Source organism: Liolophura sinensis, chromosome 6 (genome assembly GCF_032854445.1).
Source record: "Liolophura sinensis isolate JHLJ2023 chromosome 6, CUHK_Ljap_v2, whole genome shotgun sequence".
Classification (NCBI taxonomy): domain Eukaryota; kingdom Metazoa; phylum Mollusca; class Polyplacophora; order Chitonida; family Chitonidae; genus Liolophura; species Liolophura sinensis.
The window spans coordinates 5,140,199-5,152,937 of record NC_088300.1 but is presented as its reverse complement, the minus strand read 5'-3'; the positions used below and the strand labels follow the sequence as shown (position 1 = coordinate 5,152,937).

The 12,739-nt window shown below is 41.2% G+C and overlaps 1 protein-coding gene across 1 annotated transcript; it reads left to right on the top strand.

Annotated features, from left to right (window-relative positions):
• Positions 1 to 1,126: 1,126 nt before the first annotated feature.
• Positions 1,127 to 12,739, top strand: LOC135468442 (uncharacterized). Its single transcript, XM_064746706.1, has 2 exons — positions 1,127 to 2,180; positions 11,799 to 12,739. The coding sequence occupies exons 1-2, from the start codon at positions 2,162 to 2,164 to the stop codon at positions 12,581 to 12,583; spliced, it is 804 nt and encodes a 267-aa protein (XP_064602776.1). The 5' UTR covers positions 1,127 to 2,161; the 3' UTR covers positions 12,584 to 12,739.

Sequence of the window (12,739 nt, the reverse complement as noted above, 5' to 3'; positions counted from 1 at the left end):
ACCAAAGAGTTCGTCTGTAGGAGACAACACGAATGCAAAGCTTCAGCTCAATACATACTGAATACATACAAGTATTGAATACATTCCAGTACTGAATACATACCAGTACTGAATACATACAAGTACTGAATACATACCAGTACTGAATACATACAAGTACTGAATACATACCAGTGCTTAATACATACAAGTACTGAATACATACAAGTACTGAATACATACAAGTACTGAATACATACCAGTGCTTAATACATACAAGTACTGAATACATACAAGTACTGAATACATACAAGTACTGAATACATACCAGTACTGAATACATACCAGTACTGAATACATACCAGTACTGAATACATACAAGTACTGAATACATACAAGTACTGAATACATACCAGTACTGAATACATACCAGTACTGAATACATACAAGTACTGAATACATACAAGTACTGAATACATACAAATACTGAATACATACCAGTACTGAATCGTGAATCAGGTAAATCAGGGTTTTAATATGTGCACACCAAATCAAAGATAGAATTTACCCCCCCCCCCACCCCCCACCCCCCGCCCGTGGTACTGTGCTCTGAGCTTAATACATGCAGAACTTTTTGAGATACCAGTGTTGTTTAACATTGCTTTCCCTGTTATAATTGGGCACCGACGTGGACGCTCAGGGTACAGGCGAGCTAAAAATACACATCTATTACGTAAACCAGCATTGTTCTGTGACAGAGGTGCACTGCTTTCGTTGACCAGTGCACAGTGTCAGTATATTCCACTAACCACCGTAACGTAACTTTCTGGACCTGTTTGTTTCAGCGAGAAAGAAGAATTATCACGGACTGGAAGTTTAGAAGAACTAATTTTCTCCACCAAATATACATCGATGCTGACACAGCCCTCAACACTGGCTTCAATGATTAAAAAAAATGACCAGAACAGTGACAAAGGTTCCAAGCATTGTTATCGTGGATCAGTACTTGAGAACAACATAACATTATCAGGTTGAGCTATTAACCTGCTAGTATACTAGTATACTAAATTCTCTAACACGTTAGCACAGCCATGGCTATTAACAGCTGACAAAAATTGCAATCTGTTGTTCCTAATATGGCGCCAATTGCTAAATGACGAAGCCGATCAACTAGGCTAACTAGCCGGGCGGCTTGCATGAGGACAGTTCAAGAGACAATAATATATGAGGTCAGCAGATGATGTATCTGGGTTTAACCCCATCACGGGGAGGACAGGGCCGTGTTAATACAAATACGCGGTCCAGACATAAATATTTTTAATGTTTGACAATAATAAGGGCAGATTCAGATCAGTGCGAGACATGGTAAACAGACTACCTTTAAGTGGATTCCTAGTGGGAACATTCAACCACTGGTGTTTCTATAGTCCCAGATATCGTCCTCAATGCATAAACTAACGGCATGCTGTAAATCGAACATACCAGGAGCTGTTCAGCACATCAGCAAAACCGTTGGTTCCATAGCATTGTACTGTGCTGTAGGAACTATACATATCCCACGTGGTTGGTTATTTTTATACACGCGGCGGTTCTAGCCTCCCATCGGCGTTCTCCACTTACGTTGGCTTCGATGCGCATCTTACAGGCCCTGTTGTACTACATAGCAGTACAGAACCCTCCCTTTACTGTGCTAACGTTGGAGTCTTCAGATGTCATGTTGGCACTGGTGCGACAGTCAAGCAGCCACTGCCTCTGAAACTAACGAAGTCTGTGGATGCTGTCTGGATTATTGTTCATCCTGATAACTCTACTGCCGGTCGTGGATCCCTGTGGAGCGATTAGCCTCACGTTGTACTGAGTACACAGCTGAGTGAGGACCTGAGAGAAGGCAGGCTGATATCCACGAGTCGGTAGTTGAGCCGCAGTATGCCTCAGTTGTCGAGAGACCGAGGCTAGAGCGAAGACCTAACGAAGCTACTAGAGGCTGAGTCTAACCCATCATCATCCCACATAGCGGCCGTAAAACAGCGGTGGTGTTGAAAACTCCAAGATGTTCTGACCATCTCGAGACTATATCCGGTCAGATCGGAACCGTAACCATTGTCTTGGAATTAAAGGCTTTTGTCGCAGTAGGGTATGGGGAACAACCTGACCCAGAAGAAAGACGGGGCGTGGTCGCAAGATGCTGGATAGTAAAGCAGGTCGGTATATTCTATACTATTCTGCTCTTTGTTATTCCTGAATGAGAATACAGATAATACAGTCTTTTGAGAAAAGGAAACATTGATATTTCTGTGTCATCTGCCGATGCGAATACATTCTTCGGAATTTTACATTGACTTCATATTAGCTTAAAGGTATCAGGGACACTACGATATAGTAACTATATCGTAGTGTCCCAGCTAGCTTTGGGATACATTCATAGTTAAATTGAATATTCGTCAACAACAAAGACGCTTAACAGATCAGACCTGTAATGGGTTGCAAGCAGGTTGTACACCAACACACCAGCAGTTGTATTCATGAAATGAGGGATGTATATGCCGTCTGTCTGGGTTGAGCGCTTTGAATCTGCCAACACACATTAAGATTTCGGTTCACTCATGTTTTCGTTCTACAAGCGTTTTCAGTGGCTCTGCAGAAAGTATAATTAGGTCGTTGTGCAAAATGGAAATAGATATAAGCTGGTGAGTGCTATTTGATACGCCAACTTTATAGACGACAAAAAGCTCGGCTCTTGGACAGGTCGAAGAAAACTTGACAATGTGGCATCTCATACCAGCGCACACATGACGTCAGTTGTTTATTTTATTTGATATTCCATAATTCCTAATGACTTAATTAAATTTCACACATACGGTAAAATGAGCTCCTTATTATTACACAAGATGTGTGTTTCCTGATGCCAGACACGTATAACGGCAAAACCAAATTTCATAACTCAAAAGTCACTACATTAAAAGGCCAGTCATTTTTTTTTAATGCATCGGCCAGGCTGTTGACATAGCATGTGTAGCGGCATCAAAATCGCAGAGCGCATTAAGCTCGAATGGCAGGCACGCCAACACAGGATGTCCAAATGCCTTTGTTCTCGTGATGTTAAACAGGAGCAGGGCTGACAGCGGTTGCCGGTGAGGAAAGATCCCTCAAAATCCAAGGCTTCGGCATCTCTGAGATCAGCGCAGTAAATCGATTCTTCTGTAAAAGCTGGCACGAGTATTAAAAAAAAAAAAAAAATAGGCCAGCGGGGTTTGAATGAAGCGCGTGTTATGCACAGCTTTGGTACACAGCATAATGAGAGTCGAGGCGCCCACTACTTCGCCTCATTCGTGCCAGTCCACACCCATACAGTATTCCAAACCCGGCTAGAATTATTGACCGTGTTTATGTACCCGACGACTCCGAATCATTAGCCTTGAATATAAGATGCAAAGAATTGGTGTTATAATGGTATAGAGTTTGTGTTTGGTTGTATTATGTTTTGCATTTTATTACATCTTAATTGAATTACAAATCTTCGAGTTAGGCAAAATATCAGCTCCGAATTACTTCAGTACAAGTTGTAAATACAGGAAATATAAAGCTGACTTTAAAAGGCCTATGATCAAACAATATGGGACAGTTAAGAAAATACTACTGGGGAGTCATTGCTGGAACCGAGCGTGTGGAGACACAGCAGGCAGTGCACGTTTGGTGCACGTTTAGAGACCTCTGGAATATATGTATATATATATATATATATATATATATATATATATATATATATATATATACACACCATTTATCCTTCTTTTATTATTTGAACAGTATAAAACATATAATGGCCATGTTTGTATTAGAGAACTTGGTCATCACTCCTGTATATTCACTCATACCGGTACCCCGTGGTAACAGATGAGTTGAGTGGTTTGTTAGCGGTATACGCAGGACTGCTCTGCTAAGTCCAGGATAAAGCGTGGATGTTATTCGACCGTAAACTCTGTCCATCCACCCACGGCACTGTAATTACACCCACGGTTCCTTCAGAAACGTAGTGGCACGAGCCGTCATCTGCATAATTCATTGATGCTTTTATCTGCTTGTTTGTCCATAGCCGACGAGCGAGACGTCTGATCGTGCCTAAACAAAATCTAGATACACAACGCGCATCGAAGAGCTGCCCTTTTATTAACCCACTGCGTCGAACATTGATAAAGTCATACAATTCTACACCTTGTGCTACGTGTGCATGGTATTTGTGAGTGAGCTGTATCTCTTTAAATATACCGTCTACGTAGTGATCAGTAGTCCCCGATGCTCACCTTTATGAGTCTGACATCTTTATAGCTCTGCGGTAGATCAGCCTGAACATGCAGATAAACAACACCGAGTTGTAGCGAGATTTTCCACAGGTGAACATGGAACACGGGCATTAAACAGTCAAGCAGTCTGTAAATCGACCAGATGTTGGAACGCAAGTCCCGACAAGGTACGTGCTGACTGTTCAAAAGATACACTGTTGACTACGAAATGCAGTGTCTTGTATTTGAGTACCCTTGTATATGAAGGTGATAATCTTGAAATTCCCAACCAAAAGCCCCGATGGAAGAAAACGTCAGCACCTAACTTGCCTGGACATGGTGGAAGATATAATTCAAAACATAGCGGACGTTGGTTCGACATGTTCGATTCAAAGGTTTAAAGGGTTGGATTACTGTTAAAAGTCAGTAGTGTATTAGCTAACTTGGGCTACTGCAAACCGTAAAATTTGCCGTTCCAATGTGAGCTTTGATAGTACTCTCAATAAAATGTTGTCCTATCTTCATCACTGCAAAGATAACGCCCTATACATGGTCTAACACGGGAAACCTTTCTGGTAAGTGTGGCCATTTTTTCCTTGTTAATTTAAAACACAACATCCAATCATGAATTGTGAAAATATTTACGATGCAAAGACTGGAAGTACTGTCAGAAAGTATCTACTATCTATAAACCTCGTCAGCACTCCTCATCTGGAAAACTGTTATAGGTTTGAGTTAAACACGTCTTAGCGTCTGGAGCAGTAAAGCCCATAACAGGTCGCACTGCAAGGTATTCAGTATTTGGTAAACCTTGTCCGAGTGTAGCTTTGATGTCAGATATATAAGAACCTTTAATGTGCTGTGTCCATGTCACGCGTCGGTGCCTGGAAAGTCATGGCTAGTTCCAGAACATTGACTGTGAGAAACGCAGAATCAGCGATGACAATTAGTGCCAGGACGTCATACTGATGTAATTTGCATGCGACTGATCCGCTACTGTTTGGACACGTGTTTGTATAACAGGAAACTGCCCACGGAGACGAGCACAGCGAAAGGAAATGTGTTTTGGATCGATGATTATACATTAGTTCTGCCAAGCTGAAACTTTGGTTATATAGATATCTCTACCAAGCTACACTGAAAGCATTATCATGGTCAGGTAAAACGTGAAGCTTTGGGGCGAAAATGCCTAGCGGTTTCACTCAATGAGTACCACCTACAAACATAAACAAACATTGAATACTATAATACTTACTCAATTTGCTAATGCTTTCCAAGTTATCAGTACGTAGCCTTTGATACCCTGAGTGGTGTACTTAACTCTTTATCTAGGATCATCTGTGTAGGAGCCAATTTGTGAAGTAACCTATGATTTCGTGTAGGAGCTCTAGTGTGGAGTGCAGTAGTGTGTTTAGGACTCCACGTACATTTAGGAGTGCTTTTCGGAGGAAGTCGGTTTAAAACTCCGTATATGTGCCCTTTTGTGGAATATTGTGTTTAGAACGCCGTCGAGGAGTCGATTTGAAGGGTACATGGTATAAAATTTCCTATGGGAACCCTTTTGTGGAGGGCTATGGAATGCCGTCTATGAATCTTGACTTTTGCATCCCTTTTTAGAGTTGAACCGAGAATTTGAGACTTTCCTCAAAGCAAAAGTCCTGGATCATGGATTTCAAAACTAGCAAACAAAAGTGAGTATATGTACTCTAGAGACAATGACTGACACGTACGAACATGATCATGTGAAATTGCTTCCCAAACATTCCTTCAGCCCCTTAACTTTTCCCAGTTTAGTGTATGTACGTTCTGGGATACACGAGTCTGTTCTCTCATTATCGTGATAATGAATAGTCTGCTCTTTGACTTTCGGTGATTTCTCCAGAAATATCTGATATCTGATTTTCTCATCATGATGGTGAATGCAATAATCTGCAATCTGACATTGCCAACATCATGGTGACTGCAGGAGTCTGCTGTCTGACCTTACCAGCATCATGGTGACTGCAGGAGTCTGCTATCAGCCGTAATTATCATCATGATGAGCTCAAGAATCTTCTGCCTGACTTTATGATCCTATAATGATGACTACGAGAAGTCTGACCACATTCGAGATGATAGCACGAGCCTGCTTACTGGGTGCTATTTGCGACACATGGAGAATTCAGGATTACTTTTCGTGTTGGCCCTATCTAGAAATATACGATCTTTTGGAAATGACAATGGGCTATATAAGTAGGTTCATGAGCTCAACCTTTTAAACACTAAGCTTCATTGTGAACAGTATTTTTCTTCTGGCCAAGACAACCATCCACAGACAAAGAGTCATGGGATTTCTCCATTATTACTTCATAAACAAATGTATGTACACAAGAGCAATAGTATTTACAGGCCATGTAACGCCCGACCTGTAGCACCAGCGCTGACCGATGACCCATATACCGCCACATGTAACAGCCAGCTCCAGATGCGCAGTTGCAAAATATGAAATATCGATTTTCTTAAAATATTCAGACTTAATTATCTGTATCCCGGTGGGGAGTGAATAATTACGCCATGTTGATAAAGATAACCGTACAGACCACATGCGGAGAACAAAATGGACATTCAAGATTAACGCCATTATTTCCCCCTGTAAATCGCAATCATAATATAGACCATTTGCTTTGTCTACAAAATGAGTGGTTTTGGCGTACAACTAATAACAGAGCAACGTGTTAATATAATAGACTGTTATCTTCAATTTACCAGACAAATCTGTAAAGTTATTACGATTATTTAACATTAGTAACTTGCAATAGTGTAAATTATGATTTTGTTAAAAGATGTGTATTACTGTCATTGCAAGATATATTTGCGTGGATGAGCACATTTTTGCTTCTTTGGGTGCCTTGTACTGTGCTTGATCTAGGCTATCCACACTGTAATAATAACGCGGGACACTGGAACGTCAAATCCGTACTGTAATAATAACGCGGGACACTGGAACAATCATTCACCTCGATAAGGAAGTGAATGACGCAGTTATCTATTTTTGGGTTTTATTGATGTAATAAATATTAAAATTCGACCTTTTTTCTCTCTCCGGCTGTAACACCCATTACATATTCTGCAACGGCAATTGTTAACATAAGAATCAGGAATCGCTCTCCTCACCGTTTTAGGAATGCGTCAAGAGTGGAATAAATATTTTAGCTAAACTAAAGAAATTCACTCAGCGGATTGGGCTTTACTATCCTTTGTCCTGTTCAGTAGCAATATATTAGTAAACCTTAATCCATGGTGACTAAACTTCGACCCCTCAAAGTTACTTTTTACCTTCTATCTTGTAGCTTTATTTCAAGGTGAATTGATTCGTCAGTTACATTATATGATCACGTTGATATCTGATTCTGGTTGGGAAAGGACGATAATTCATGTTATGTACTCATCCCTACAGTAAAGCGCAAATTTACATTTCGTTAAGAATTGAAAACCAGCTTATACGGTCTTCCTCACTAGATCGTTCCACTGAAGCAGCACCATAAATAATAAACCTATCAGCATAGAGACTGGTCTACTACAAGGAAGAAACCGTCGTGAAATATTGAAACGTAAGCTCTAGGCAAACAAACAAATCCAAAACAATGATTGAGGTGAACCCTCTGTCTAAGAAGAATTTGTGTAACCTTCATAATCACTGGGACATTGGTACATATTTGTTAAAGTCGTGTAATCTCCAATAAATCAATAACGCATGTAGCTTGCCAGTTTTGAATGCAAAGGCCGACCCACCATCTTCCGTGAAAGCATACGCGCGTCAACATCACTATATGACAAAGTAAACAATGACAAAGTAAACTATGACTACCAGTGTAATTCGTACGAATGAAAATACATTACAAATTAATGCCAACGGGACATCCTTGTGGACGTGGGAGAATAAGTGGGATAATGAAGCCTTGACTGTGCTTTTCCTCGCGGATGCGGTGTCCATGTACGCGTGAATGTTTTATGGGCCTGTGCCTGTCACATGTCACAGGCACGTGTTGCTTCCGTTGTCCCGCCTGAAACCCATTATGATAATATAGCTCCGACAGTTTACTTGGTTCTTCCTCCGTGCGCCCTGATTCATGCACAAGCTTTCATACATTAAATGTCCATAATTAAATGTATAAGTGTGACTGTTAATAATATTTCAGTTATTTATTTAAAAGAACAAAATCCGATCATAAACACTGCAAACTCCCTGATTTAAAGCCGCCGACAAAACAAGAAAGTTGGATTCGAATTTGTTACCTGATTTCTCAAGGTCTATTGAACCGTCTGCAGAAGACATTTCTCCAGGAGTAGTGAGTTTTCGATAACAACATAAGATAGGCTATATAATAATATAAGGTCCATGTTAATATGCCTCCATTTTCGCTGAAAGTTCATTGTTCTTCTATTCGGAGATTATACAAAATGCATTCCTTCTGTATACAGAGTTTAGTGATCTTGCATTATAATCATTCTTGAAAGGTGAACTTTCTGTTGGCTTACATTCGAAAAAGTCAAACTCCACCTGCTTATTTTTGTAGTTCAAGTTTTACATAAAGGCTATAGAGATCACTATGCCATTTGGTAATCATTATACAGCTTTCTATGCTGCAATTTTGTTTTCTTACCTTGTGTTTATAGCTTACATTGAACATATGCACATATACACATATATACACCCATGCTGTGTGGGCAGACCGTATACCTATAGTTTAATTAATGGTGTACCAGTTGCAGGCGGCGCGAAAGCAATGACCAGCACAAAATGTTTTCCAGCATTGGGTTTACCTAAAAAATGTTTCACAGTTTGTTGAAAAACGGGATACAAGACTGTCTAAATATATCTGTGCTAGATAACACCGACCTTTAGCTTTCAGCATATCATATCTGTAGAGTGGTAGCGTGTATAGACCTATTTGCGGCTGGCCAAAGAGGCCATTAGTATTTCTAGTAAAACTGGCATTGGTAAGATAAACTAAGGTTTAAATGACGCTTAGTTATCAACAAAAGAAACATTCAGACGTGGGGGTTGTCCAACAAGTGTTTTGCACTTGTTTCCCCGAAGCGAACTTCTCCATGGGGGGTAAACATCTACTACCTATAGTGAATATCACTTTATACCGTAAACGCCACTGAAGAAATATCAGTTAAATTGTCAGTCAGATTAACAGTAAGTCCGTAGTATGTAATCAAGATAATACTGGCTTCGGATGTATAAACAAGTCGGCTATTAATAACCAAGAGCTTAAACCACCGCATAGGTAAACAAGATACAGAAAAGAGCCTAATTTTTTTCTTATGGAAATTAATAAGATAACATATAGCAAGAAACTCAGACAGCTGCTATGTCAGTAAAATGTGCATACTCATTCTTTTCTATGCGAAACTCAATCGAACTGCTCTGTGAGTTAAAGTCAAGCTGATGCTGGCTTCCTCTCCGGTCGCACGTGAGAAGGTCTACCGACAACCTGCGCATGGTTGTCATTGTAATATAGAAAGCCGAAATAAAACCCGAAATGAAGTAAACAATTGAATGATTTAAACAACTAAGATACTAAACATCAAGAAGCAACGCAGAAAAATATAGTTAGAATAACTCTTGGTATATAGTGAGGATCCAGATGATGCGCCTGGTTTAGATGGAAGCATTTGAGAGAAGCCTTAGGTACATATTACTGACAAAAAGTTAACCACTTCTGTGCTTCCTTTCAATCCGTCCGATTAGTCAGAAGACTTACATGGTACAAACATACATACGGATATGATCATTGGAACAGACTGCCACAAGTCGCATTTATAGTGATGTGAATTAATGGCTGAAATCAGGGAAATGTAAGTTATTTGGCCACACGTGTAGATGCACAGACCACGAAACATAAGCACATAGACTGTGTTGTATTTTTCTGTATTAGTAAAATGGCCTACCCTTTTCACTTTGGTCCTAGCTACCCTCCAAAAAAATCACCAAGGTTGTATGTCGATGGAATTGTCCCCGCAGGTTAAAATGTCTCTGCTTTAGTTGACGGATCCTCGATATCTATATTTAGGCAAGAATTTGATGGGTTCATGTCGTCTAACGGAATCACGATTTTGGCGCCAACCTTCTGTTCATCTGCTCATAGCACTATTCCCTCACGAACAGCCGGGTCAATCAGTCTCATTGATTTCGATTCGCTCTAGAAGTCCATTCCCGCCACTCAAGGGCTTAGCCCGAGGGTATTTTCCATGAAAAGATTAATCCCTACTTGCCTTCTCACAGTCCGTCGCAGATTTCCCACCTGCAAAATTAGTCCTCTGGCTCTGGGCTGTAATTGGTAGGAGCCACCTAATCGAACAGGTCCTGAATGCCACCGCCCGCGTCTTCGGTAGTGGAATGCAAACATCAACCTGGGACTGTAAGATTGACCAGATGCAAAGATAGGCTGCTATACTGCAGACAGAATTCAATTTAAAGCCTCTTGTCACCAGTAACTCGAATCGAGTTCTAAACCATAGCGAGAGTAAAGTGGAGGGACATGCCCGTGAACATGTGTTACTTCTAGTTTTGACGAGTTAAACAAAATCTTGACTGATCTACCCTTAAATTGTAGCATTGGTTATATGGTTATTCATCCAGTCATGGAAGTTAGGACTTCAGGTACCGTTATTCATCCAGTCATGGAAGTTAGGACTTCAGGTTATTCATTTAGTGATAGAAGTTAGAACTTCAGGTTATTCACCCAGTGATGGAAGTTAGGGCTTCATGCTAAGCATCAAGTGGTGGAAGTTAGGATTTCAGGTTATGAATCCACTGTTGAGTGGAATGGCATTGCATTGACAACCATGAGCGGACCACACCAGATAAATGAAGATAATAAAATATTCATTGTCAATAAGACTGTGGACGTGTGGTATAACACACTACTGAACGTTTAAATGTAAACATATACAGATAAAAATACTGGCATCTTATACATTACGAGAATTATATGAGAGTCCAGGGAAGCTTGTGTATTGATGAAAGAGACATATTATCTCCTAGCACAGTGTATCTTTTCCGTAAATGATTTGCCTTTTCTAGATATCAGAACATGATCTGCGTCCAAAGGCTTAGTCAGTTCTGAGATAACCACAGACCATAAAGCATGCACACTGATCTGGACGAAGACGTATATTTTGAATAATAAAAGCCATATCTCGCAGTACTTCTTTTTGTTGCCGATAGCAGTTTTATTGATTTTACCTTAAGTCTTGCGGCGTTATGAAGGATTTCAACCGTGTCGTCTCTGTTTATACGCTGAGATTGGGAAGGTCACTGTTTGATTACACCAGACGGGACAAACCATATGCGATGATCAAAGGCAGTTTTGACTTCACTGTGATGAATAATGTACGGATTAAACTCTGTCAGCATAGAAGTGTTTCTATACTTGTAATATAAACCGTTGATTGTAGTTTACCAGAAATGTTTAGATTTAAGCCAATATGAGTGATATTTTGTCCAGTTTAAATTAGTACAGCTAATTTCCCTAATTTTCTTTTCAGTTCGGCTCCTGAGTAGCATGAATGACCTTGGCGACCCTCCGCTAGATTCCTACGACAAGCTTGTGGCCTGGATGGCGGAGATGGCCGAACACGAGAACGTCGACCTAGACACGCAGTTGTTTTTACGTCAGGTGAACCGCCTGGCGCAGCGTTCACGGAGCAAGGACTCGACCAGTCAGTCATTCCGTCAGAACTCAGCGTCCTGCGAATCCAATACCAGCTCTGCGGCGGGTTCCAGTACCCCTGCTTACACCCGCTCCCCTCATCTCCACCCACTGAGTGCCCTAAGAGGTGGGCGCTACACCCGGGCCTCGTTTGGCCGTCAGGACACGGTCAGTGACGACGTGGATGACCGGTCGGCGCCGGACACCGCCAACGCCTCCGTGGAAAGCCTGTGTAACGATTCGGAGAGAGACTTAGATCTGTCCACAATGACACTAGACGAGGAGGGGCTCTCAGAGCGAAAGTTCTCCACAATTAGCGACGCACTGCTTCAACAGAGCGCTGAATTCCAACAGAAATATTCCAAACCTTTTAGCTCAAGCACCAGCAACATTCTCGGTATCCCAGATACTTTCAACGGTGCAAAAGATGACGGCAGAAAGCGGAGCCTTAGTTCTTGGGATATACCATGCTTTAGAGGTCCTCCGATCCAAAACGTTTCTGAAGTAGATATCCCAGATAGTGCTCTGGATAGCTGCGTTCTCGACGATGTCCTTTTGGATCAAAACATGGCGGATATTCTGTTTTCTGTGGAGGCTCTGTGGCCTAGTAGACCAAAATGAGAGAGTACCCCGATACTTCCAGAATTTTAAAGCGGAGCCGATCCTTTTTCGTCGCTCATCACACGAATCGCTGGTGAGCATTTGTCCGCCAGAGTTTGGTGACAAGGAAGCCAGTTTGGTGACAAGTAAGCCAGTTCCTGCCAAGGCGCCTGTGAA